General features: G+C 38.1%; 2 protein-coding genes across 6 annotated transcripts in view; one reads left to right on the top strand and one right to left on the bottom strand.

The window, feature by feature from the left end:
• Positions 1 to 13,637, top strand: part of itpk1b (inositol-tetrakisphosphate 1-kinase b) — a 37,299-nt gene extending 23,662 nt beyond the window's left edge. For 2 of the 5 annotated variants that reach the window (XM_055053357.1, XM_055053359.1), the window contains 7 exons: positions 5,085 to 5,183; positions 5,268 to 5,308; positions 6,894 to 7,059; positions 8,541 to 8,608; positions 9,577 to 9,739; positions 10,944 to 11,259; positions 13,320 to 13,637. In XM_055053357.1, coding sequence (XP_054909332.1) covers positions 5,085 to 5,183; positions 5,268 to 5,308; positions 6,894 to 7,059; positions 8,541 to 8,608; positions 9,577 to 9,739; positions 10,944 to 11,215 — 809 coding nt within the window. In that variant the 3' untranslated portion in view covers positions 11,216 to 11,259; positions 13,320 to 13,637. Of the gene's footprint in view, positions 1 to 5,084; positions 5,184 to 5,267; positions 5,309 to 6,893; positions 7,105 to 8,540; positions 8,609 to 9,576; positions 9,740 to 10,943; positions 11,266 to 13,319 lie in introns of all 5 variants that reach the window. The other 3 variants (XM_055053356.1, XM_055053358.1, XR_008607539.1) reach the window with 2 other exon arrangements.
• Positions 13,638 to 14,391: 754 nt separating this feature from the next.
• plk4 (polo-like kinase 4 (Drosophila)) lies at positions 14,392 to 22,176 on the bottom strand. The gene is made up of 15 exons (XM_055053603.1): positions 21,988 to 22,176; positions 20,931 to 21,026; positions 20,557 to 20,652; positions 19,723 to 19,837; positions 18,019 to 18,949; positions 17,850 to 17,938; positions 17,506 to 17,762; positions 17,130 to 17,234; positions 16,957 to 17,059; positions 16,166 to 16,315; positions 15,861 to 16,089; positions 15,310 to 15,412; positions 15,108 to 15,236; positions 14,926 to 15,032; positions 14,392 to 14,737 (listed from the first exon to the last, which is right to left on the bottom strand). Exons 1-15 carry the CDS (start codon positions 22,015 to 22,017, stop codon positions 14,632 to 14,634), a joined length of 2,646 nt encoding a protein of 881 aa, XP_054909578.1. The 5' UTR covers positions 22,018 to 22,176; the 3' UTR covers positions 14,392 to 14,631.
• Between the last annotated feature and the right edge of the window lie 779 nt (positions 22,177 to 22,955).

Raw genomic sequence — 22,955 nt, 5'->3', positions numbered from 1 at the left:
AACCATCCTACCATCAAGCTCAATTTTATAAATTCTGTTACAACTTGTTTTCGCTAAGCTGCCAACCTTAATGCATAAAGCAGAAGTTGTCCTGTCAAAATAAAAGCATTGAACCAAACAACCGGAAGTTAACCAGAGATTATAGAAATAAAAGGCAATAAAGGCTAAAAGGTGATACAAACAAATAAGAAGCTTAATTTTTACAAGTATTCCTGAATCCTGATGATCTCCACCTGAAATGCACTGCAAAAACAAAACCTTACCAAGTATTCTTGGTCCAGTTTCTACTACAAATATCTTAATACACTTGAAAAAAGACCAAGCTAACTCATTAGTAACTTTTGTGCAATATAAGAGGCTGTTTAAGTAAAAACTCCTTAAAATTGATGAAAAAGCATTACTTCTTTTGGAAGGCTATTTCACTCATAACATGAAAAATGTCTTTTTATAAGTTAAGTTTAGTTCTTTTTTTAATTTTCAGGAAGAATTTTCTCCCCATTGAGAAGTTACTTGTAAGTTAGTTTGTCTTATTTCAAGTGTACTAAGATGTTTGCACTGAAAGCCAGAAACACTTGGTGAGATTTTGTGTTTTTAAGTCTAATCGGATGCATCAAAGCAGCTGTTTATGAGATGGAAACTCTGTTGTCCCTCATTGTTTGATAAATTAGTTTTACTGTAAGATTTGGTAAAATAGCAGAAATGTGATGGATTTCCCTATTTTGCATAATTTCGAGCGGAGTCCGGGTTCTTGGAAAGGAGGACGTTTTTAGAGGGTGTTTTTGTGAGCGAGCTTGAAAGCAAAATAAAAAGTAAATGAGGTGATTGTTTCCTAACAGCCTGAAGGTCTGAGCGCGCCTCCAGGTGTTTGACAGACGTTTGGTGACTGAGTTGTTCGGCTCCGTTGGGTCTCCTCCAGGCTTTGGGTGTTTAGACAGAACCGCAGATTGATCCTCCGGCAGAGCACAGCATTCCCGCTCCCTCCTTTCTTTACCATCAATCGTTGGCTCTGGACCCGAAACGCTTTCTGTTTGACAAGGTTTCAGACGTGTGACGGCTCTGTTTGACGTGTCTTTACACTGATGCAACGTGGACGCTGCAGCATCAGGTGTTTTGTCTGTGGAACATCAAGCGGTTATTCGTGACTCTCCGCAGTTTTCCCAACTCATTTTGAACAGAATCAGAACCGGGTCCAGAGCGTCATTCTTCTTCTCTGAACTTGTCATAAAATGGAGCTTTAACTGTCTGCAGTTTATTTCAACAACTTCTCATCTTTTTGTTTTTTTTTTTTTTGTGCACTTGTTAAAAATATATTCTTAAAAAAGAAAAACATTAATATGATCACCGTTATATGTCTCATGCTGGTTTTATGCACACAAATCTGCCTAATATCAACGTGTTTCATGGGATTAAAAGCAGTTTTTAAATATTTACATGGTGTTTCTAGAAAATATCCCAAAAAAATTAATTAAAAGAATAGGAAAAACTGGTATTTCTTACACACATATTCACTGTGAAAGTGAGATTAATATAGATGCACAAAAGAAGGCAAATATATATATATATATATATATAGAGAGAGAGAGAGAGAGAGAGAGTGAGAAAGACAGAGAGTGAGAGAGAGAGAGAGAGAGAGAGAGATTAGGTCATTGCAAATAAAATATTTTTTACATTAATTTAGACTTTTATATCTGTTTTCATCAGCTGACTGCCACCGGCATCTACAATAACTCAGAAGGAAATTATATAATATAAAATACAACATTTGATTTTCCTCTAGGATTAATTCAAGTATTTTTTAATTTAGCCCAGATACTTATAAAAATACATAAAAAAAATTAACAGAGAAAATAATAATAATAACAGATAAATGTTTTGTGCACTGATGTCCTGAATGTTGTAAAAACTAATGAAAAAATCTGGAATTTAAAAAAAGCAGTAAAATGTGACTAATTTCAGAATCTCTTTATTTTTATTCTCGTTACTTTTTAAATGATGCAAACCAGTAACTGCTGCTGGTTCCCCTCGCGCCTCTGCAGCAGCTTCTCCGGCTCAGTGGGATTCTGCTGACTGTGGTATAGTTAAATCCCCAGAGCCGGACGACCCCGGCTTCAAACCTCACAAAGGTCATCACCTCTCTATTGTGTTACAGGTGTGCCTCAAATTTCCTGATGAGTCAGGGGGCGTACTTACTTTTTCACTGCTTCCTTTAAAATTCAAGACAAACTTTTGACTTGTACTGTGTGTAACTTTTTTTGTATTTTCTATTATCTATGCCAGGCTAAGAAAAATAAATAAATCACAATATAAAAGCCATGTGACTAGATTAAAGCCTTACGGGAATAATGTCAAAATAAAACGAGAATAAAGTTTAAATTAAACATTATGAGAAAAAGTCATAACAAATAGAATAATTATTGTATTACCAGAATAGTCATAACAGTTTGACAAAAAGTCGTACAACTTCATTTGTGTTTTTGTCGTAATCTGCCGTCACTGCATGAGAATAAAGTCGTATTATTGCAAGAATAAAGTCGGAGCACTGAGAAAAGTCGTAATATTGCGACAGACACACAAGAATAGTCATAACAGGAGAAAAGGTAAAAAAAAAAAGTTGCACTTCAAGAAGTTGTGAGAATAAAGGATTAATATTAGAAAATATTCTTAATATCACTGATTAAACTATTTAAGCTTTGCTTTCATTAAAATTTTATTCAGTTAATTTTACATCTGTTTTTCGTCTTTATTCTGCCAATGTGGCGTTTTTCTAATTTCTCAGCGTCTGTCCTGAATATTCTGTTGTAATTATCACAAAAAAAAACAGTCATTTTTCACAGCTTCTGCTGTCTGTTGCATAAAAACAGGCCAGGCTGTTTGGTTTCATCTGAGCTAATATTTACCTAATTTAAAACGCGCGTCGCAAGCAGATAGCTGCAGCGCTCTGGATCCTGTTCGCTCCGGCCGGGGGCTCTCCGCTGCAGGAAGTGATGCAAGCCATGATGTAAACAGGCTTTTATTGTCGTCTGCTGGAGATAAGACCGAAAGAGGCTGAGCGTTGATGACTTCTTAATGACGGCGCGCCGGGCGTGCAGTTCCTCCCGAAACGGTTGCACAACCGCAGGGTGTTCCAGTCACAAACTGGTGTGTTTAAAGGTGAAAACATTTTAAACAATAACACATGCTTGACTGATTCACCTGCCTTTCATATGAGTCAGGTGTTGAAATGTCAAATCATTTTTGGTTTTTCTGGAGGAGGAGATACATTTTTCACATCGTTTCTGCTTCAGTTTTATGTTGCTTTTACCCAGATAGGAGAAACTTAAACGCAAAAGTGAACCGATTCGATTTTTCTTTAATGCAGCCTGTTTTTTTGAAATCATAGTTTGCCTGTTTTATGTTCCAAAGTTTTATTTGATTTCTAATGAGCTAAAAGCCAGAACAACTATTTCGCTACAATCAAAATTTTTTAGGTTTAATATTTTTATCTTCTGGTCTCAAATGTTTCCCAAGTTCAGCACCGCATTTCATTTTACAGTTTGTTTAGCTTCATCTAAGCAAAATGTGACAAAATGAAGAGTCTCGATTTTTGCAACTGATGTAATATAAATATTATTTAATCAGATTTATATAACACTTTTCAAATCTACCGCCTTCTAAAAGACTGAAATCAGTCATTTTCATTCACGTAATTAGTCGTTAGTTTATTATTGATCTCAAATCTTTACTTTTAATAAGTTTAATACATTAAAATTGATGTTTATATACCATTAAAAACTTATAAAAAGACCTATTTTTTGTTGTTTTTATTTATTTTTGATGTCAAAACATGTTTAAAGAGACATAAAATAACTTTAAAACTCATATTTATATTTAAATATCTTTGAGAAGAAAGTGGAACTGAAGTTAAATTCTGTTTGCAAAAACTTTGAAAACTGACATCTGAATTTGAATGGTTGTTGCAGCTAATCACGTTTAATTATTAATAATATCACAAATTTATTCTGTTAAGGACTGACTAAAAATAAGAAGCAATAAACTAACAGCATCTGCCATTGATAGGACAATAAGGGAAGTTAATATAATAATTACTAATGAAAGTGTAGCTTCATAAGGCAAGATATGCATGTGACAAAATGAATAAATTTTTAAATCTCCGTTGATTAAACATGGATCATTTCAAAACCTCACCAAGTTCTAAACCAATAGAGTTTTTTTTTTTTTTTGGAGTTTATTTAACTAAACATGTGATTAAAGTTTATTTCAGCTCAATCCAGAGGCATACTAAAGGCTTTTCAAAGGGCAGTGATGAGAGCAGTGACATGTGTGACAGAGATCAGTTTTCACAAACATTAATGCTACTGTAAAGTTGTTCCTGCTGCTGGACTTGATTTTCCAGTCCCATGTTTCACTGACATTAGCGATGTTAACCTTAGTTCCACTTAACATTATTGAGACATCGCCTCGCTGATGATTGAAACATTAAAAAGTAATTCCTCCTACTAAATATTTAGCTCCAAGCTAAATAATTTGCTAGTTACCTGTGTAGTTTGAGGCTACATATTCAGCTTGCTCACTAAATATTTAAGCTCAATCTTTAGTGTCTCAGTAATTGTTTTAAGCCAAAGCTTAAAAGTTAATTTGAAGCTAACTATTTAGCACTCTAACTAAATATGTAGGTTGAAGCTAACTATGAAGTCTACACTCCTCAATATGTAGCTTGCTAACCAATTAGCTGCCTATTAATTTCAAACTAGATATTCAGTTTGAAACTAAAAAGTTTGAATCTAAATATTAACTTTGCTTTAGCTGTTTATCTAGTTGTTTAATTGATTTAACTTGCTAATTAAATATTTATTTTGAGACTTGACATTTATAAATTAATGATTATTATGGAGAAAGTCTAATTTTTAAGAACAAAGCTCTATTTCTTTTTCTTATGACAGGCTAAATTGCTCAAATTATAGCTTCAGGTACTAAAAATGTATCCATTCTATCTCTGGCATTGGCTTGGTGAAGTCAGCTAAATGTTTGTGGTTACATTTTGTGGTATAATCTGTTTCCTCATGTCCCTCTTTCTGTTTTGTTAGATGAGAGGATTTGCTCTCCTCCGTTCATGGTCCTCAACACGGAGTGCACCCCGGACGTTCTGGAGCAGCTCAAGCTGCAGGGTCTCACATTCCCCTTCAGTGAGTCTCCACCCTTTATCCACAATTTGTATGAACTCCGTTGGAGATCCGTTTGAGTTTTAACCATCCAAATTTCCTCCACAGTTTGCAAGACTCGTGTGGCTCATGGCACCAACTCCCATGAGGTGAGAAGCTTTATTTCCTGTCGATACTGGATCACCTTGGGATTGACCATTAACTCTGTTCAAACACCAGAATGAGATGAATGGGAAACCAGGGATGCAAGTTATCAATTAATTAATTTAACTATTGATTACTTCATAAGTGGCTATTTTCCTAAAAACTTAATGTTTCTCCTGCATGAAAAGAGCTGACCATCATACCACATCATAAAGGGTTATACTTTTTATAATATACTGAATTTAACAAAACAAAAACATTTTGTGTATCAAATACTGACTAATCAGAAAAAAAAAATTCTCACTTTATTAAATTTAAATATATTTATAAAATATAACAGGAATCTCTTAGGTTACTGAATAGAAAAATAAAAAAATGAGAACACAAAAATTATATTAAGGTAAAAGTGAAAATTATCTGTCCAAGAAATTACTCAAAAGTAAAAAGTATTTGGTCAAAAGTTTACTCCAGTACTGAGTAACTGATCAAATTATCAATCATTTCATGTTTAAAAGTTTCACAATCAAATGGACCAAAATTACTATAATTTATGAAACAACAAAATCAGACAAAAGATTGTTTTCCAGTTTATTTAAATAAAAACTTATAAAATTTGACAAAAACTGCAGGTGTGAATTTTTAAAACGTGTTTTTCATGTTGTGTGTAGAAAATACAGAAATTTTACTCAACTAATAGCAGAGATACTTCATAATAAAATTAATCAAGTAAAAGGAAAAAGCACAGCAGAGAAAAAATATTCCTAAAAGTATTTTTTTCAAAATAGTTACTCAAGTATATGTAATCAGTTACTACCCAACTCTGAAAACAATAAAATATGTGAAACTTGTTATTCTACATGAACAAATTGTCCGTTTTTGCTCTTGAATTAAAGTTTAAACCTCCATGAAATGTTTTAACTCCACCAGGCCTCAAAATCAAACCTTCTTACTGGCGCCTTGTTGTTTCTCGGTTTTTCTCCGCCATTGTTACTTCTACTAAATACTGAAAATGTTCGTTCTCTCACATTGTTAAACATAAAATATAACAGAACGGAAACCTCTTACGTTACCGACTAAAGAATAAAACATGAGAACAATAAAATATTTGAACCTCCCCGTGAACAGAGATGTTTGTACAGAAAGTCTGTTGTTTTTCTTGAAGGAAAGTTAAAACTTCGCTCCGTGAAGTGCCGTTAGCTCGCGGCGGCTCTCGGCCGTTATCTCCTCCACTTTTCTGCCATCTTGTCCTCCGAGGTCATCACGGAGCGCTTTTAAATTGAAACGTATTGAGCTTGTTGCGTGTTTAAGTTTCAAATAGAACCGCATGCAGTGCAATTTGAATCCCACTCCGGACTCTTTCGACTGTTACTGTTCACCGTTCTCACGAGGCCGCCATCTTTGTTTCTGTTCAACTATTTGGCTCCGCTTAAGGATGACCAGCGGCGCCCTCTGCTGGATGGCGGCCAAACTACACCACTAAAAGAAGGTGTAGCTGAGGCTATCAGTTAATACATTGGAACCAATTTTAATCTAATAAACCATTAGCCCACTGATGTAGGTTCAGGTTCAACATTTTTCCTCTCTCCTCAGATGGCCATTATCTTCAGCGAAGAGGACTTGAAGGACGTGAAGCCGCCGTGTGTGATCCAGAGCTTCATCAACCACAACGCGGTGCTGTACAAGGTGTTTGTGGTGGGGGACTCCTACACTGTGGTGGAGAGGCCCTCCCTAAAGAACTTCCCTGCTGGGCCTGCAGGTGAGCAGCGGCTGAGGAGTCCAGAGGCGGCGCACATCCACACCGGTCCGTCGGTACAATCTGCTCTGCTTGTTCAGATCACCCAATAAAAGAGCTCATAAAGTGGCTCTGAATGTCCCTGTGATTGCAGCTGTTGGCCCTTTAAGGCCTGCAGCAGATTTTAGCCCTGCTCAGAGTAAACATGGCTTCTCCTCAGCAGCAGGCTGGAGCCTCAGAAGCAGGGCTGTCCCCTGGACGGATGGCTCCCGTATTTGCATGTTGCACGGTAAAGGCCCTCATGCAAAGCGTTTTCACCTGCAGTGAAGTCAGCTGCTCTGTTTGTCTTTGCACACAGACAGTTACGTTCAGTCTGAAGCAGGATCCTCACTGGGATTGGACCAGTCAGATACTGGGGTCCATCTGGGCCCTCAGGAGAATGTTTAATAGCAGTAATTTGGTGCACCAGAACAAATACTTTCCTTAAATACTCTGAAAGTTGATGATAAAAAGTAAGGCCGAAACAATCACATTAATTGTTAATTGACATTAACGATTAATCAATTACTAAATTAGTTGATGATTATTTCATTTATCAACTAATCAATTCAGCCCACAACAAATACATTTTGTTTTATTAAATACAGCGAACCCTCACTAACGCAGTTCACCTGTGTGAGCGGAGTCGGGCCGCGGCGTCACAGTGAAATACACGAGTCACAATTTGTCCTACTGTCCTTTGTATTGATGATTAAAATGATTATTTTACTGTAGTTATTTGTAAGAAAGCGTGATATTTGTTTAAAAAATGCTTGGGCCTGAAAACAGGTTTTGTTCTTTTGTTTCAATGTAGAGTATTTAATTACACGGTATAATAATTGTAAAAAAATAAAGGTAACCATTTCACGAATTTCACCTCTCAAGGGTTATTTTCAGAACGTAACCCGGCGAAAAACAAAGGTGTATTTTCTTATTTAGTTTATTATTTAGCAGGTACATTTCTTTTTTTTTTTTTAATATTTACATTTTTTGTTTTGCGATCCATGACTTTTGTATACTTGACATTTTTGGTCTGTGTTTCAACATTTATGGTTGATAATTATGAATTTAGATTTTTTTTCCTCATCTTCAGAAAATTAGAAATGAAGCATAAAAACAGAAGGTTTAAAATGCAGTTTCATCCTTTCATCACATCTCACTGATCTCCACATTTCAGCTCCTGGAAAAACTTAAAATGTCCACTTTGCATATTCTTCTTTAAAGCGCAGCTTGTGAATTTTTGTTTTCATGTCCATGTTTGTGTTTCTTTCAAATTTTACTTTCTGAATCAACATTTAAAGTATCAAATCAAACACAAAGCAGCTAAATCTAACAAATCAATTTTTTAAAGCGACTCCCTTTGGGGTCCTGTGCGACTCGTTGTGACTGCTGACCTCTGCTGCCACCTGCAGGCCGGGATGTGAAACTGATCTTTTGTTTTTCTTTGTTTCTTCTTCGTCTTTCAGAACGAAAAGCCATTTTCTTCAACAGCCACAACGTCTCCAAACCCGAGTCGTCTTCAGACCTGACCTCGGTGGGTCTCTGTGTTTCTTTATTCAGGGTTTGTACGGGTGCTGGAAAATCCTTGAAAATCCTTTAATTTCAATTATGGGTTTCCAAGGTTTGGAAAGTGCTTCATAGTCAAACTACAGTTTGTAATAAAATGCAGTCTAACATTTTATTAAATGTCTAAATTCGGAAAACATTACTTACAGTTGAAACCAAATATTAATTTTTTTTGTTACAGTCTGAAGTTTTTTGTTTTGTTTTTTTTCAGGTTAGTTATAATTACCTAAATTATTTATATTTGCTAAATGACTGAAAACTTAGCAAGAATTGTTTTTAGAGATTTTTTTGTAACTTATTTTTATGTTGCGTTTAAGCATTTAATTTGAGCAGAAAGGTAATTTAACATGATTTATTTGGATTGTTTCAGTATTTATTACTTCTAATGACTCAATGACTTATTAATCATTTTATATTTTAAACAAAGTTATTAAAATTGGGCTTTTATTTTTTTCAAAAGTTGGTGAAAGAAAATTTTGTCATATTTTAGTTTACAATAATAAATTATATAATTTCTTCTTTTTTTATCTCCAAATGCAGTGCTGGAAAATTTTGAAATTCTGCCTTGAAAAGTGCTTGAATTTTCCTGGAGTCACCAAAATCATTAATAGGAAATTTACTGGATTAAATTTTTTAATATTTAATATTCCTAACATCTCAATGACTAATTGATTTGTGCAACAGAAATAGAGGTTGGTTTATACGTTTAATAAACTCATTTAAATTTGGGTTTGTTTCTTAGTTAGCGTTATTGGACCAGTCAACCCTGTAAGAGAGACATTTCAAGACATTAAATTTAGCTTTTATTTTAGTTCATCACAAGAAATAATAACAGTAATAAACAATATTATATAGTAACACATTTAAACTACCTTGGATTCTTGAATTTCACCATTGGAAGAGCGTAACACCTGTTGTTTTTCTAACTCTCTTCAGAGGGAGAACGTGGAGGGCGTGTCCCCGCCGCCCTGCGATGACGTCATCAGGGAGCTGTCCCAGTCGCTGAGGCAGGCGCTGGGCGTGTCCCTGTTCGGCATAGACGTCATCATCAACAACCAGACGGGTCAGCACGCGGTCATCGACATCAACGCGTTCCCCGGTACGAGCGGCTTCGCTCTGAACCATCTCTGTTTGGTCGTTGGGTCAGGAACTGGAGCGCCGTTTAAAAACGATGACTTCCTGTCGCTGCTGTGGCGCTGAGCTGTTTCGGATCAGAGCGGCGTCAGCGCTATTTTACCCCGTAGCCAATAAACATGGGGTGGTTCTGTTGCACAAGCTTAGGTTTAGCTGAAGAATTGTTTATCCTACCAATTATTTTGATCAGATAAAAAAAAATTTTTAATCGCTGAAGGTCACGTCTACTCATTGACTCACACGCTAAAGCAAATTTTGGTGAAGCCAAATCAGCTTTTAATTGATGTATTAGATTAATTGTGACTAATTGCAATTAATCAATTATTGGAATAACAAAAAACTGATTTAGCTGCAGCAAACTTTAATTTTCAGTTGAAGTTTTTGGATAGTTTTACTTATTATAAAAGCTTAATTATGAAGATATAAATAGTTTGTGTCATACTTTGTATTTTCCATAGTAAGAAAATTATGTCAGTAATATGGCTAAACAATTCATCGTGATTAATTGACTACTGGAATTATTGTCTATTTTAGTAATCGATTAACTGGATTATGCAAAAAAGGCCATTTTCAGAAAGAGCAACACAGTCAGCAGTAATTAAGCCGAAACTGTACAAATATATACATTTTGCATTTAAGAAAAAAAGATCATCTCTGTTTATAAATACATTTTACTCAAAATGTTTCGGCTGCAACAGCTTCACTCAGTTCAAAGTCTATAAAAAAAATACCTTAAGCACTTTTTGTTATCCAGTTATTAAACAATTAACCCAAAAATAATAACCTGAGCTTTTCACAAGTTGTTGGAAGTACTTTATATTTCTGTTATCTTTTGTTACAAATAATCAAGCATTCGCTAAAGGAATGTTATATTAATGCATTTCAGGCAACAATGTTTATTTTTTTATTCAAAATTATTAAATTGTTTGTTTGCATCTTTTAATGTATTTCTAATATGGTATAAAATAGATTTAAATGAAAAATCTGCAGAATGAGCCAGTTGTCTTATCCGATTAATCATCAGAATTATCAGTTAATCATCAGGATAATTGATTAATCGTCAGAAACAATTAATCGATAACTAAAATGATCAACCCAAAGAATATATTTACTGTTTTTGGTGAAATGAGCACCGTCCCGTCGTTTCCTGAGCGTTTCTCTGCTTCCAGGTTATGAAGGCGTTCCGGAGTTCTTCAACGACCTGCTCAGCCACATCAGCGGCCTCCTGCAGAGCCACAACCCGGACTTCGTTCCCGGCGGCGACCAGCCCAAAGGCCTGGCGGTGAGCGGTGGTGGCGGCGCCGGCCCCCAGGCGCCGTGCTGCTGCTGCAGCAGCGTGCGCGGGAAGGAGCTGCAGAGACTGGGCTGCAACTCGGCCGTGTCGCCCAACTTCCAGCAGCACTGCGTCTCCACAATAGCTACGAAGGCCTCCTCCCAGTGACTGAGCCCGGCCCGGCCCGCTTGATTCCTGAGAAAATCACAGTGGTGACAGTAATAATAATAATAATAATAATGAAGATGAATAATAATCAGAGTAATTATGATGTTAATAATGTATCTAATCAAAACTAGGCCTTTTCCTCTGTGGTTACTGAAACTGTTGGTGATTGGGTGTCAGCTTCTTTCCTCTCTGCCTTTTTGTACATTTGGTTCTGTCCGATCAGACTGTATCAGTACTGTAATGTGAACCTTTGGGAACCGAACGGCTGAGTTCAGTTTCGCTGTAAAGAAAGAGTCCAGGCGAGGTAGCTAACGGCGGCTAACGGTAGCTAACAGCGGCTGACGGTAGCCAACGGTAGCTAACAGCGGCTAACGGTAGCTAACGGCGGCTGACGGTAGCTAACGGCGGCCAACGGTAGCTAACAGCGGCTGACGGCGGCTAACGGTAGCTAACGGCGGCTGACGGTAGCTAACGGTAGCTAACAGCGGCTAACGGTAGCTAACAGCGGCTAACGGTAGCTAACGGCGGCTGACGGTAGATAACGGTAGCTAACAGCGGCTAACGGCGGCTGACGGCCCGATCCCGCCAAACACTTAGACTCCGCAGTGCGACGGGTCGCGGTCCTGCGGGCCGCTGTCGGGTCAGACGAAGGGAGTTCTTATCAAAGTGCCATGAAGTTTAGTTTGAGAGAAGAGTTGAACATCCGTGGTCACGTGAACAAGTTTGGTGGCGTTTCTGCAGCTGTTTGGCTCCAGATGTTGATTCTCTGCGACTACATTCCCCGTCCTTCATGTCTGCAGAGAAATTCCAGGGTTGATTTCCGATATTCCAGTGGATCCTCTCCTTAAACGAGCGTGTCACTTTAAAACAACAAACTAAAAGATCCAAGATTTTCAAAGTGTGAGACACCTGAGCTCCTCAGAAAAAATATCCGCAGACATTTAGCCGACTTCACCAAACCTATGCTGGAGACAAATGGGTAAATATTTAGTTCCTCTATCAGTTTGGTTTCTGCTGATTATTTAAAGTTTGGATTTTCATGGTTTGGATGTTAAGATGCTCCACTATGAGGCAACATTTATTTTTAAATGTCGGTTTCAAACTAAAGATTAAGTTAGCTGCTAAATATTTAGCTTCAGTGAAATGTTTACTCAGCTTAATATTTACCTTAAAGCAAATATTTAGTTTGCAAATTAGATATTTAGCTTCAATCTAAATGATAGTAAGCTAAACATTTCGTTAGCAAGTTAAACATTGAGTTTGAAACAAAATGTTTTGTTAGCGAATCATATTTAGTATGAACCGAAATGTTTGGATCAAACTAAATATTTAGATTGAAGCTAAATATTTTGTTAGCAAGTGAAATATTTAGCTTCAATCTAAATGTTTAGTTAATCTGAATATTTAGTGTGAAGCTGAATAAAGTTTAGTCAGCAAGCTAAACATTCAGCTTAAAACATATATTTAGCTATTTGCCTTCAAACTAAATACTTAATTTGAAGCTAGACATTTAGCTTCAGTCTAAATATTTAGTTTGAAGTTAAATATTTAGCACAGCCAAAAGTATTTTGGTATTTTAGCATCCAGTAACTTTAGCAGGTTTTCAGACTTTGATGAAATGGAGGACAGTTTTCTATTTGCTCTCTCACACTTTGAAAACTTCTGGTCTGGATGATTTAAGGAAGAATCTTGTTTTCCTGTCGCTCATCCTCTCCTGTAGAACTCCTGTCTGTCGCTTCGCTGAGCTCGGTTCTGACCCGGTTCCTCTTCCAGCTGCTGTATCCGTGTGAAGGGAGGAGGTCCAGCTCTTGTTCCCAGTGTCCACTGTGATTTTTTTTTTTTTTTTATTACTCTGGTTTGTTTATACTTTTGTCTTGACATCTAATGAGAGTAACTTTATTTTATTGAGATTTTATGGGAAAATGTTTTATATAAATAAACTGAGAGCAGTGATGTTTTTGAGCATATTTTACAGTAAAATGGCTCGCATGTTGATCAAATCAAACCAGAACCGCGGTTCAGTCTCTAACTGATTGCACTCCTTTGAGCCTGAATCCTGGAGATCATTCCTCCCATTTTCTTTTCCACTTAATTGTCTCTGCAGCTTCCTCATCAGCATCTCTCTGGGCCAGAACCTTTAAATCCATACCGGTGATCCGAACTACAGCGGGTTCAGGAGAATCTAACGCTTCCCTGTACTTCCTGTTCTTCACGTTGAAAATAATCTGCAGCCCAGACCGTTTCCTGCTCCCAGCTTCACCTCAATGTTTACTTCATGGGTGTCTTGTATAATGTTTATATGCGCCGAGGCTTAATTACATATAGTATGTTTTGTAAGAGTTCTGTAATTAAGATCCACAATTTTGACCTTTTTTTAATTAAAGGGCCAGTTCAACAGGCAAAAATAAACATGTGAAACCTCCGTTGTCTTAATATGGTGACCTGATTTTGTTCAATTGTTCAGGTGTTTAATAAGGAAGGTTAGTTACAGGTTATGTTTTCTAAATGAAGCTAAATAAGACCAAATGTGTTGTGTTAGAATAATTCAGGTTGGTAAATGACAATTTTTACCACAAAGACCTCGTAGAAAAAAGAAAATATATTTCTGTCAGAACGTAAAAGATTAAGTTCTTTCTGGAAAAAAATGAAAGTTTCTGATGTTTTCTAAATAAATAGAATTTATTGTAATCTCAAACTTTTAGGGCTTTCTTTTAGCAAATCTTTGACTTTTAAAATTAAAAAACTTCCAAAAGAAATTCAGAAAAGTTCAGTTAATCCGAAAACATTCTTGGAAAATTGTAAACTTTTCCTATTTTTTCTAGAAAATTTCTGACAGAAATTTGAGGTCAATCTTCTTTTTTTTTTCCTTGCCATGTTTTCAGTCTGAGCTCAGAAATGGCCTGGTACTTTTAGACAATTTAAAAATTATAGTGTCTTGTAGCAAATTTTCTAAATTCAAGTGAAAAAAAAATCAAGAGATTTTAAACTTTTCAAACTCAGAAATTACATTTTTTTCTGAAATGTTTGAGTTCATACACTGAGATAAAAAAGTATCTGAAGTATCTTTTTATTCAGTATATGTAAACTTCTGGTTTCAACTGTAGTTTCACTTTTACATTTAATAGAAAATATTTTAATTTTAATAAATTGTGAAGAGAAAACCAACCAATCAGATCTCTAGTTCTCCACCTCCAGATGTTTATTGCATCTCCAAGTTCATGAGACAGAAAAACTTTGCAACACGGCTATTTTAGACTCTATAAACATGTTATAAAAATAAAATCTTTTCATAATCAGTCTTCTGTACATGTAAAAAATGAAACGAGAAAAAGAGCAAAGATACAGACAGAATATTTACAGCGTAGCGGCGACGATCTGGCGGCTGCTAATGCTAACGTGGGGTTTCCTGCGGGCGGCTAATGCGCGTGACGAGGCACCGGATTGGCCAGCAGGCTGAGGATGGTGGAGAGGCAGTGCAGCTTCTCTTTGACGTGTTCAGGCAGCTTCTCGTTCTCCTTGTACCTGCAGAGGAGAACCTGGGTTGAAACCTGGGTTGTTTATGGTAAGGATTGGTGATCAATTAATCTTCTATTAGCTCAATAACTCACATCAGTGATTTATTGTTTAGAGAATGGAGGCGTTTCAGTCTGGGCAGGTGTGAGTTGTGCATATTCAGAGTTTAAAACATTTAAAGTCAGTTTGTTTCCCACCTGGTGACTCTGCCCTCTGCTGACGTGTAAGTGATGGAGGAGACTCCGGCCTGCACCACCAGCTGGGAGCCGTCGTTGAACTGGACCCACACCTCTCCACTGGTCAGCTTCAGAAACACAAACCCGGTGCTTCAACAGCTGCAGCCATCAACAGATCAGAGACAATCCTGATCTTTTTTTACCTGGGACGCCCATCCGACGTTGGGCACGAATATCGACTTCACCACCTTTCCTGCGCTCTGACCCGAGTCCTGGGAGCATTTTTTACTCAAGCTGGCTGAGGTGAAATCCGACCCGTCGTAGGAAATCATCTGAAAATAAATAAGATCTTTACAGATTGGATCTGGATTCATTGTGGCTTTATGCTGAGCCAGCGACTCTTACTGAAGGAGTGATGTGTGGAGGTTTAGGAGGCGTCGCCAAATCAGGAGGAACCGGCCGTGATGGCGCCGACCCGGAGGATGAAGACTCTGAGCTGGCCGGCCTCCTGCGAAGATTAACACACAGAATGACTTCTCAGGAGAAGAAGAAGAGCAAGAAGGTAGAAAACATGAACAAGGCCAAAGAAGAAGAAAATATAAGAGAGCAAAAAACAAAATAAGACTTGGAATGGAACAAGAAAAAAATTAGAGGGTGAAGAAAGAAAAGAATGATAAAAAACCAAGAAGCAAAACAAAAAGAAAAAACAGAATGAAAACAACAGATGAAGAAAAAGAAAAACAGCAAGAAGAAAAAGGAAAAGACAAACAACAAAAACAAAACAAGAAAAAAATGGGAAAGAAAAAAAAAAAAGAAGAAAATCAACAAAAAGAAAATTACGAGAAGAAAAACAAGAAGGAAGAGAACAAACAGCAACAAGAAAAAAAGGAAAAACAACAAAAACAAGAAGGAGAACAAAGAAGAATCGCTCCAGGTATTTATCAAAGCATCTCTACCTGCCGATCGTTATGGGGAAGAACGGGACTTTCTTGGCGCTCCGCTGCTCCTCCGCCGTGATGGCGGCCTCTAGTGACAGACACATGCTATGGCCTTCGTCGGACAGCTCCACATAGAGCCGGCTCTCCGGGCTCAGGCCGCTCAGACCCACTTCTCCCTTCACCGTGTACGACTTCCCGCTCTTCTCCACCACTCGCACCAGCTCCGACGTCTTGTGGGTCTTTGCTCCTAAAAGACGGAGTCGGAGTCAGCTCAGCCTCTTCTGCAGCGACGGCCCAACATCTGCCCAACATCTGGGACTCACCGTCGTAAAAACAGACTTCCAGGTCCGCGTCCGGGGAGTTTTCCATCAGCATCACTTTGGCGAACTTGGTGTATAGAGTCACTTTCGGAGTTTTGGATTTTACAAGCTGCACAAACTTGGAGGCGTATTGGTATTTCTTCCAGTATTTTTCTGTGAAACAAGTTTATGACGGCATCAGTTCAAACTGTTTTTAGCTGTAAAATTCAAGAACTTTTCAAGCACTTTCAAGGTAGGATTTCAAACTTTACCAAACTTTGTAGATAAGACAATACAAATGTACAACTATACCTGGTACAATTTATTGCCGTTATTAATAATGTGGTAATATTTTACATTCTACAGTCTGGATGAGGCAACTTCAAATCTAACAAAATGTAATGTTTTGAAATATCTTCCTCACTCACCCTGCACACCAAAAAGGTCTGAAAATAAAAACTAAATTTCACACAAACATCCCATAATTTCAATAACATTTTTTAAAGTGTAGGATACTAGATAACCTTTATTTCAGTTACACAGATCAATAATTTACTGAGTCATTAGTAACATTTATTTATTGAGATTATGTGAAGGTAAATTACATTCCTGCTCAAATTAAATATAAAAAAATTTAATTTAGCAAATAGAAAAAATTTGGTAATTCAAGAAAAATGTAGCCTAACTTCAGACAGTGATAAAAAACTTAAAAAAGTATTTATATTAAATTTACAGAAATATGTGGCTTCAACTTTAAAACTCACGTATAAACCCAATAGTTTATTATATTTATGATAAGAATAAAGTTTGTTTACCTGGAAGGTCGTCGTAGCTGCAGATGAGAATGTCCTCTGGGGGCGCTGGCGGGCGGTCCAGCACCGGTGACCCCTTCCCGCCGTTGGGCTGGTATATCGTCACCTACGGCAACAGCAACACCACCTGGGTTACAACGTGCCGAGCAGCAGCAAAGCGCGTCGTGTGACCTCACCATGGCGCCATCGCAGGAAATCTGCAGGACCTCTTTAACCCTTTCCTGGCCGTTTTGGGATTTTAAAAGCTCCATGCAGACCTCACCTGTTTCCAGGATGCTCACCTGCAAGAATGAAACCAGACGCCAGCATAAAGGTGGCCGATAGAGACTTTATTGTTATCACAATAGCACTGCAATAAAATCAAAGATTTAATGCGTTTAATCATTTTTTTAAATTTACTGATATTCTGGTGGAACAAAAAGTAAATAACCTTTCTGATCCGTTGTTTATCATTAAACATCAAACGAAAATTCATTGTAATGATAAATCGATATGATAAATGCCCACCACTAGTCAGAGAAAGTGTGAAGAAGAAGAAGAATTTCAACCTACAACTGCGTTTTTGGTTTTCTGCCTGATGGGCTTCAGTCTGTGGACACACAGCGGAGACACAACGTCTCTCAGACTTTTCTTCTTCTGCTCCCTGCTGTGAGGAGGCTGGAAGTCCGTTCCCGCCGAGATGTCCCGGGACGATTCGGGATACGGCTGCGGACCTCGGCCCGCGGGCTCGGACCAGGAGCTGTGGACCCCGGGGGGTCCCCTGCTGTGGAAGCTGCCGCCGCTGCCGTCTGTGGGCCTCGGGCCGGACCCTGAGTCAGAGGACACGACGACACTTTGACCTCAAGAAGGTCAAACTAATTTTAGCCTAATAAACCATTAAAGCATCAAAGCTCTACCTTCACTGTTGAGCCAGTTAGAAACTCCGTCCAGGTCCTGATAGTGGGAGCTTGGTGGGTAAACAATCTGAGCCGGCAGATATCCTGAGCTGAAACACAAAGTGAAACGCTTCAATAAAGCTCAATCCAAACCCGAAGAGGAGATCCGACCAGCAGACAGAGGTCTTACTGCGCGGGCTGCTTGACGGGAGGAGAGGGAAGCCTTCCATGGTCTGAAAACGGATGAGGAGTGGAGGATGAGGGGAAGAAGGGCCGTCCCACCGCTGTCAGAGTCTCCTCTGAATGGCATCTGCCCAGCTCATGCTGCGAGGAGGTCAGCCCTGGTTCTGCAGAACCGCAGCGGTCCGATGAGTGAGCCCTTCGGAGGAACCTGGAATACGGCTGTCCGGTCTCTCCGAAGTGAGCGGCCCGTCCTCGGGACCCGTCCGCGTCGTCGAAGCTGCTCGGCTGCCGCGGAGGAACGTACGTCATCCGGTTCGGCAGCGCCGGCCCAATCGCGTGCTTGGTTCGCCGCTGGAGGCGGGTGCTGCTGCTGGCGGAAACGGAAGACGTGCACGCTGTCGAGATGGTGGCGATGCCACTGTCTATGGAGCTGTCGTCACCCAGCCTCAGCTCTTTGGTCCTGACCAGCAGGTTCTGGGTCATGAACGGGTGGTCCAGCACGGCGGAGAGACTGGGCCGCAGCGCGGGGTCCCTCTGGAGCAGCTGGTGGATCAGGTCCTGAGCCTCTAACGAAACGTGGCTCGGCATCTCGTAGTCCCCGAGCACCACCTTGGACAGGGTGTGCTTGACCGTGTCGGTGTCAAACGGAGGGCGGCCCGTCAGGAAGGCGTAGAACATGCAGCCCAGAGACCAGACGTCGGACTCCAGGCCGTGAGCGCTGCGGGTGGCCACCTCCGGGGAGATGTAGTTGGGGGTCCCACACATGGTGAAGTGCTTTTCATTGGGCAGCTTGAGCTGAGTTGCCAGGCCAAAGTCCGCTATTTTAATGTTCATGTTGCTGGTCAGCAGCAGATTGGACAGGGTCAGGTCGCGGTGCAAGATGCCGTGAGTGTGTAAATACAGCATTCCCTTCACGATCTGATGCATGAAGTGTCTGGCTGCAGAAACAAACAAGCAAATAAATGTTTTAAAAATCTAACTGGAACGCAGGCCTGTCATGATGAATATCGCCTAATGATAAATTGATCCAGAAATTATTGCGATAAACAATAATATTGTTGTTTTGAGAGCATTTTCACCTAATAGTGCAAGTTCTTTCAGAGAGCAATACACTTTAATTTAGTAAAAAACCACAAAATACTAGAACTGGAGAACATTTTAAATATCCAAAATAAAGCACAACAAACAAAAATGATCAATAAAACAGAAAGAAAAACCATACACAACAGAAACCATAAATAAAATGGATTAGGATATCTCTGAAAACAAAATTTCCCTTGAAAAAATAATCATCATCAGAATGGAAATTATTGTGACAGGCTTTCAGGAACATTATATTTTTACAGTGTATATTTTGAATAAATATACACAGCAAAAAAACAAAATCTTGGCAAGTATTTTGGTCTAGTTTATAGAACTAAGAACTTCTTTCTTAGTTCCCTTGAAAGAAGTCAAAACTAACTTAAAAGTTTAAAGTCAATAGATCCTTAATATGATGAAGGTTTTAGTAGCAATGTTATAAGTGAAATAACCTGAATAAAAATTCTATATTATTGACTCAAAACCATTTCCTATGTCTTGACAAAAGTTTAATTTAAGTTAGTTTTACCTTACTGTAAAAGTACTATGATATTCAAACTAAAAACTAAATTTTAAAAAAAGTTTATAATATTGAGTGTTTTTACAGTGTAAGAGAAAACTTGCAGCTCACCTTCATCTTCTGAAAAAGGCATCTTCCTCTCTTTCACGTACCGACTCATCTCCCCGTTGTGGCACATCTCCAACACCAGACACACGTAGTTGCTGTCCTCAAAGTAGTTGTAGAGCTTTAGAAAAAAAACATTTTGCTATTCATTTATTGATAAAAATAAATAAATAAGCAGATCATCAATACATTGCATTGATGTTACGCAGAAAGGCTGAGCTTTTTATATGTTGATGGTAGACATATTTTTTAGCTGCAGTTCCCTCTATTGCTACAAATAATCAAGCACACATTAATGAAATTATATTTTTTTAAATGTTAAAAAATTTAGTTTTTCTCATTTAGAAAGGCAACTTACTGCTGACTGTGCATCTTTCAACAGATTTTTAAGACTGTATAAAAAAGGCATAAATGGTTAAATGTAAAATCTGCAGAATGTGGCAACTTGTTTTCCTACTTTTCATTGATAGAATAATAGAATACTAAAGTTTTAATCTAAGATTGCTTTCCAGTTTCTCTGGATAATCTGGTGTTGTTCAGGCTGGTCACTACCTAAAAAAACTGTGAACTAAATATTTCTGAAAAAAAAGTTTGTTTTTTGAATGAGACATAAGAGACATGCCCAGAGTTACTGGAATATGATTAGCTACACACTGCCAGTCAGCTGGCTTCCCAGTGCTTTCCAGAATGTGGCTGTTTAAAAAAGTAATGATAACGTAAATCTAGAAAGAGTGGATTTAATTATATGTCTGATTGTAATTCTCAATCACAAAACTCTACATGACAATATGGTATAAAATATTTTATTATACACTTATAAACTACATCAGCAAACATTACCTCGAGGATAGAAGGATGCTTCAGTCTGCAGTGAATCTCCACCTCATTTGTCACACGCTGGACCATCCCAGCTTTGTGCATCGCTTTCTTGTCGATCTGCAGATGGAAATATCACAGGCAATTATACCCTTCTACAACAGACTAACAAGCACTGTGGGACTGAGCTGCCAGCAGTGTTTGAGTCCTGGAGCTAAAAGCCAATCTGTTAGACAACAAGGCGTTACCAACCAAGAGCTTCTCTCTGGGTAGCTAGCGGACCAGGAGAAGCCCTTGGGAGGTAACTAAAGTCTAATAACCCAACTGCTGTTGTTTACAGTTCAGCTCAGAATTACAAGCTGCCAACAGCTTGTAATTCTAAGACAGAATTATCTTACCATTTTGATTGCAACCTCCAGTCCAGTCTTGACAGATTTTGCCCGGTAAACACATGCAAACGAGCCTTTGCCAAGGAGGGTGAGGACTTTAAAATCCTACAACAAGAAGGAAAAATACACAATAAATGCAATATTTACAATATTTTCACTTCAGAATATTGAAAGTCCAACAGATGGATCTTTAAACGCATGTACCTCAATATGAACCGCTTCAAGGCATGAAACACTGTCCTCCTCATCACCAAAAAAACTTGAAGAGAAATAATCTACATTCTGATCAAACATCAATGTCCCTCTAACCTGCGACATGTTGAATGCTCAAAGGAACGGTCACTCCAGCAACTAAGGACACAAAATCCCACCACAACAAACCTCAACTGTCAAACACCTGACGCTGCCATCTGGCCAATCAAAACCTTTAATTATCCCGGCTTTCTCCCCGCTAACGAGGAGATCATCTGCTGTTTCCAGGCAGCTTGCTGTTTACAAACGGATGAGGTCCCAGGAGAACCAGGAGAGCGCCTTGTAACCAACCAAATACACACACACATATATATATATATATATATATATATATATATATATATATATAATATATATATATATATATATATATATATATACGAATATAATATAATGAACATAATATCAATTCATATAAAATAATATGTTTATTGTTATTACTCATATCACTCTTATTGTTATTAGTTTCTATTATCATTATAGACACAATTGGTACATTATTATTGATTATTATAATGAAGTATTCTCGATCATGCCAATAATAACAACAATGACGCCATAGCCATTTGTCGTCTACCGCAACAAGTTAGCTTCAACTGATTCCAGTCTACTAATATCCGTCCTACGATGATAAATCACCATCTATTAAATTTGTAAAAATATTATTTTCAATTCACTGACGTTTCTACTGAGATAAACGGTGCTAAGAATCTATTTCGCTGCGTATTTGAAGCGGTGGTTCTTGTAACGCTCGGTCAGTCCACCACCCCCAGTCGGCGCGAGCTGCGTGCGTTAGCCTAATAAAGGGACCCACCTCGATCTTGTCGCCGATTGAAACGCTCATCCTGCTGGATTTCGATCTCGCAGATCAGCGCCGATTTCTGAAAATGATCTTCGGTCGACAGAAATCATGGAGCCCCGTAGAAGCCGCTCTCAGAAGGTAAAGAAACTTAGCGTTTTCGTTCCCCTCCAAAACTCTGACATTTCTTCCATTTTGAAAATATCCGCCCGTTACTTGGTGGCCACGTCACATCTACGTTTCTTGGCAACAATAGTCTAGGCCACGCCCCTATTTAAAGGGCCCGTACATAATTCTGCTTGACATCTGAGCTGAAGGGCGTTATTGTTTCACGAATTCATGCATAAAACGTGAATAAAGAGGAACAACACGGTATATTACTAATGTTTTATTTGCAATTGCACCATAATAAACTAGAATGACTTCAAAAAATGTATTTATTGCTGCACTTCAAATATTGTATATAAAAAAACTGTAAAATTACATTTACATGGAAAATCTCATAGTGTTTCATGTAATCTTTGTTCTTTTCTTTGAACATATTAGGACTTCGTTATATAAGAGCAGTTAATGCATTCAGCTGTAATAGAGGAAAAACTAAACCCAGTGGTGGGGAAAGTACTCAAAAAATGTTCTTAAGCAAAAGTACAAATACACAGAAAACTGTACTCTAGTAAAAGTACCACATTAACATTTTTTACTTCAGTAAAAGTAAAAGAGTACTGGCTTTAAAAATATTTAAGTATTAAAAGTAAAAGTACTTGCTGAATGCATTATCTAATCGCTAACCCAATACCATTAAATGTACTATCGTATTTAATTTTAGTACTTCAGAAATGTGACTTTTTAATAAACAATGCCACAGATAAATCATCTTTTTATTGTATTTACTCTCAGTGGCAGTTTAGACTTAGATATGTGATTCTATGCATTATAATTTTAGGGATGGAAACATCTTGTTTCCTGTCCGAACATAGCACAAA

Source organism: Poeciliopsis prolifica, unplaced genomic scaffold (genome assembly GCF_027474105.1).
Source record: "Poeciliopsis prolifica strain line A6 unplaced genomic scaffold, Auburn_PproV2 SCAFFOLD037, whole genome shotgun sequence".
Taxonomy (NCBI): domain Eukaryota; kingdom Metazoa; phylum Chordata; class Actinopteri; order Cyprinodontiformes; family Poeciliidae; genus Poeciliopsis; species Poeciliopsis prolifica.
Note: the sequence above shows the minus strand (reverse complement) of the source record. Positions and strands in the feature narration are given on the sequence as shown.

Coding starts and splice junctions, on each gene's coding strand:
- plk4 (XM_055053603.1), bottom strand. CDS start 22,017: ATGAGCGTTTCAATCGGCGACAAGATCGAG. Junction 21,027..21,987: donor CAATCGGCGACAAGATCGAG/GTGGGTCCCTTT, acceptor TTCTTGTTGTAG/GATTTTAAAGTCCTCACCCT. Junction 17,235..17,505: donor AGAAAACCAAAAACGCAGTT/GTAGGTTGAAAT, acceptor TCATTCTTGCAG/GTGAGCATCCTGGAAACAGG.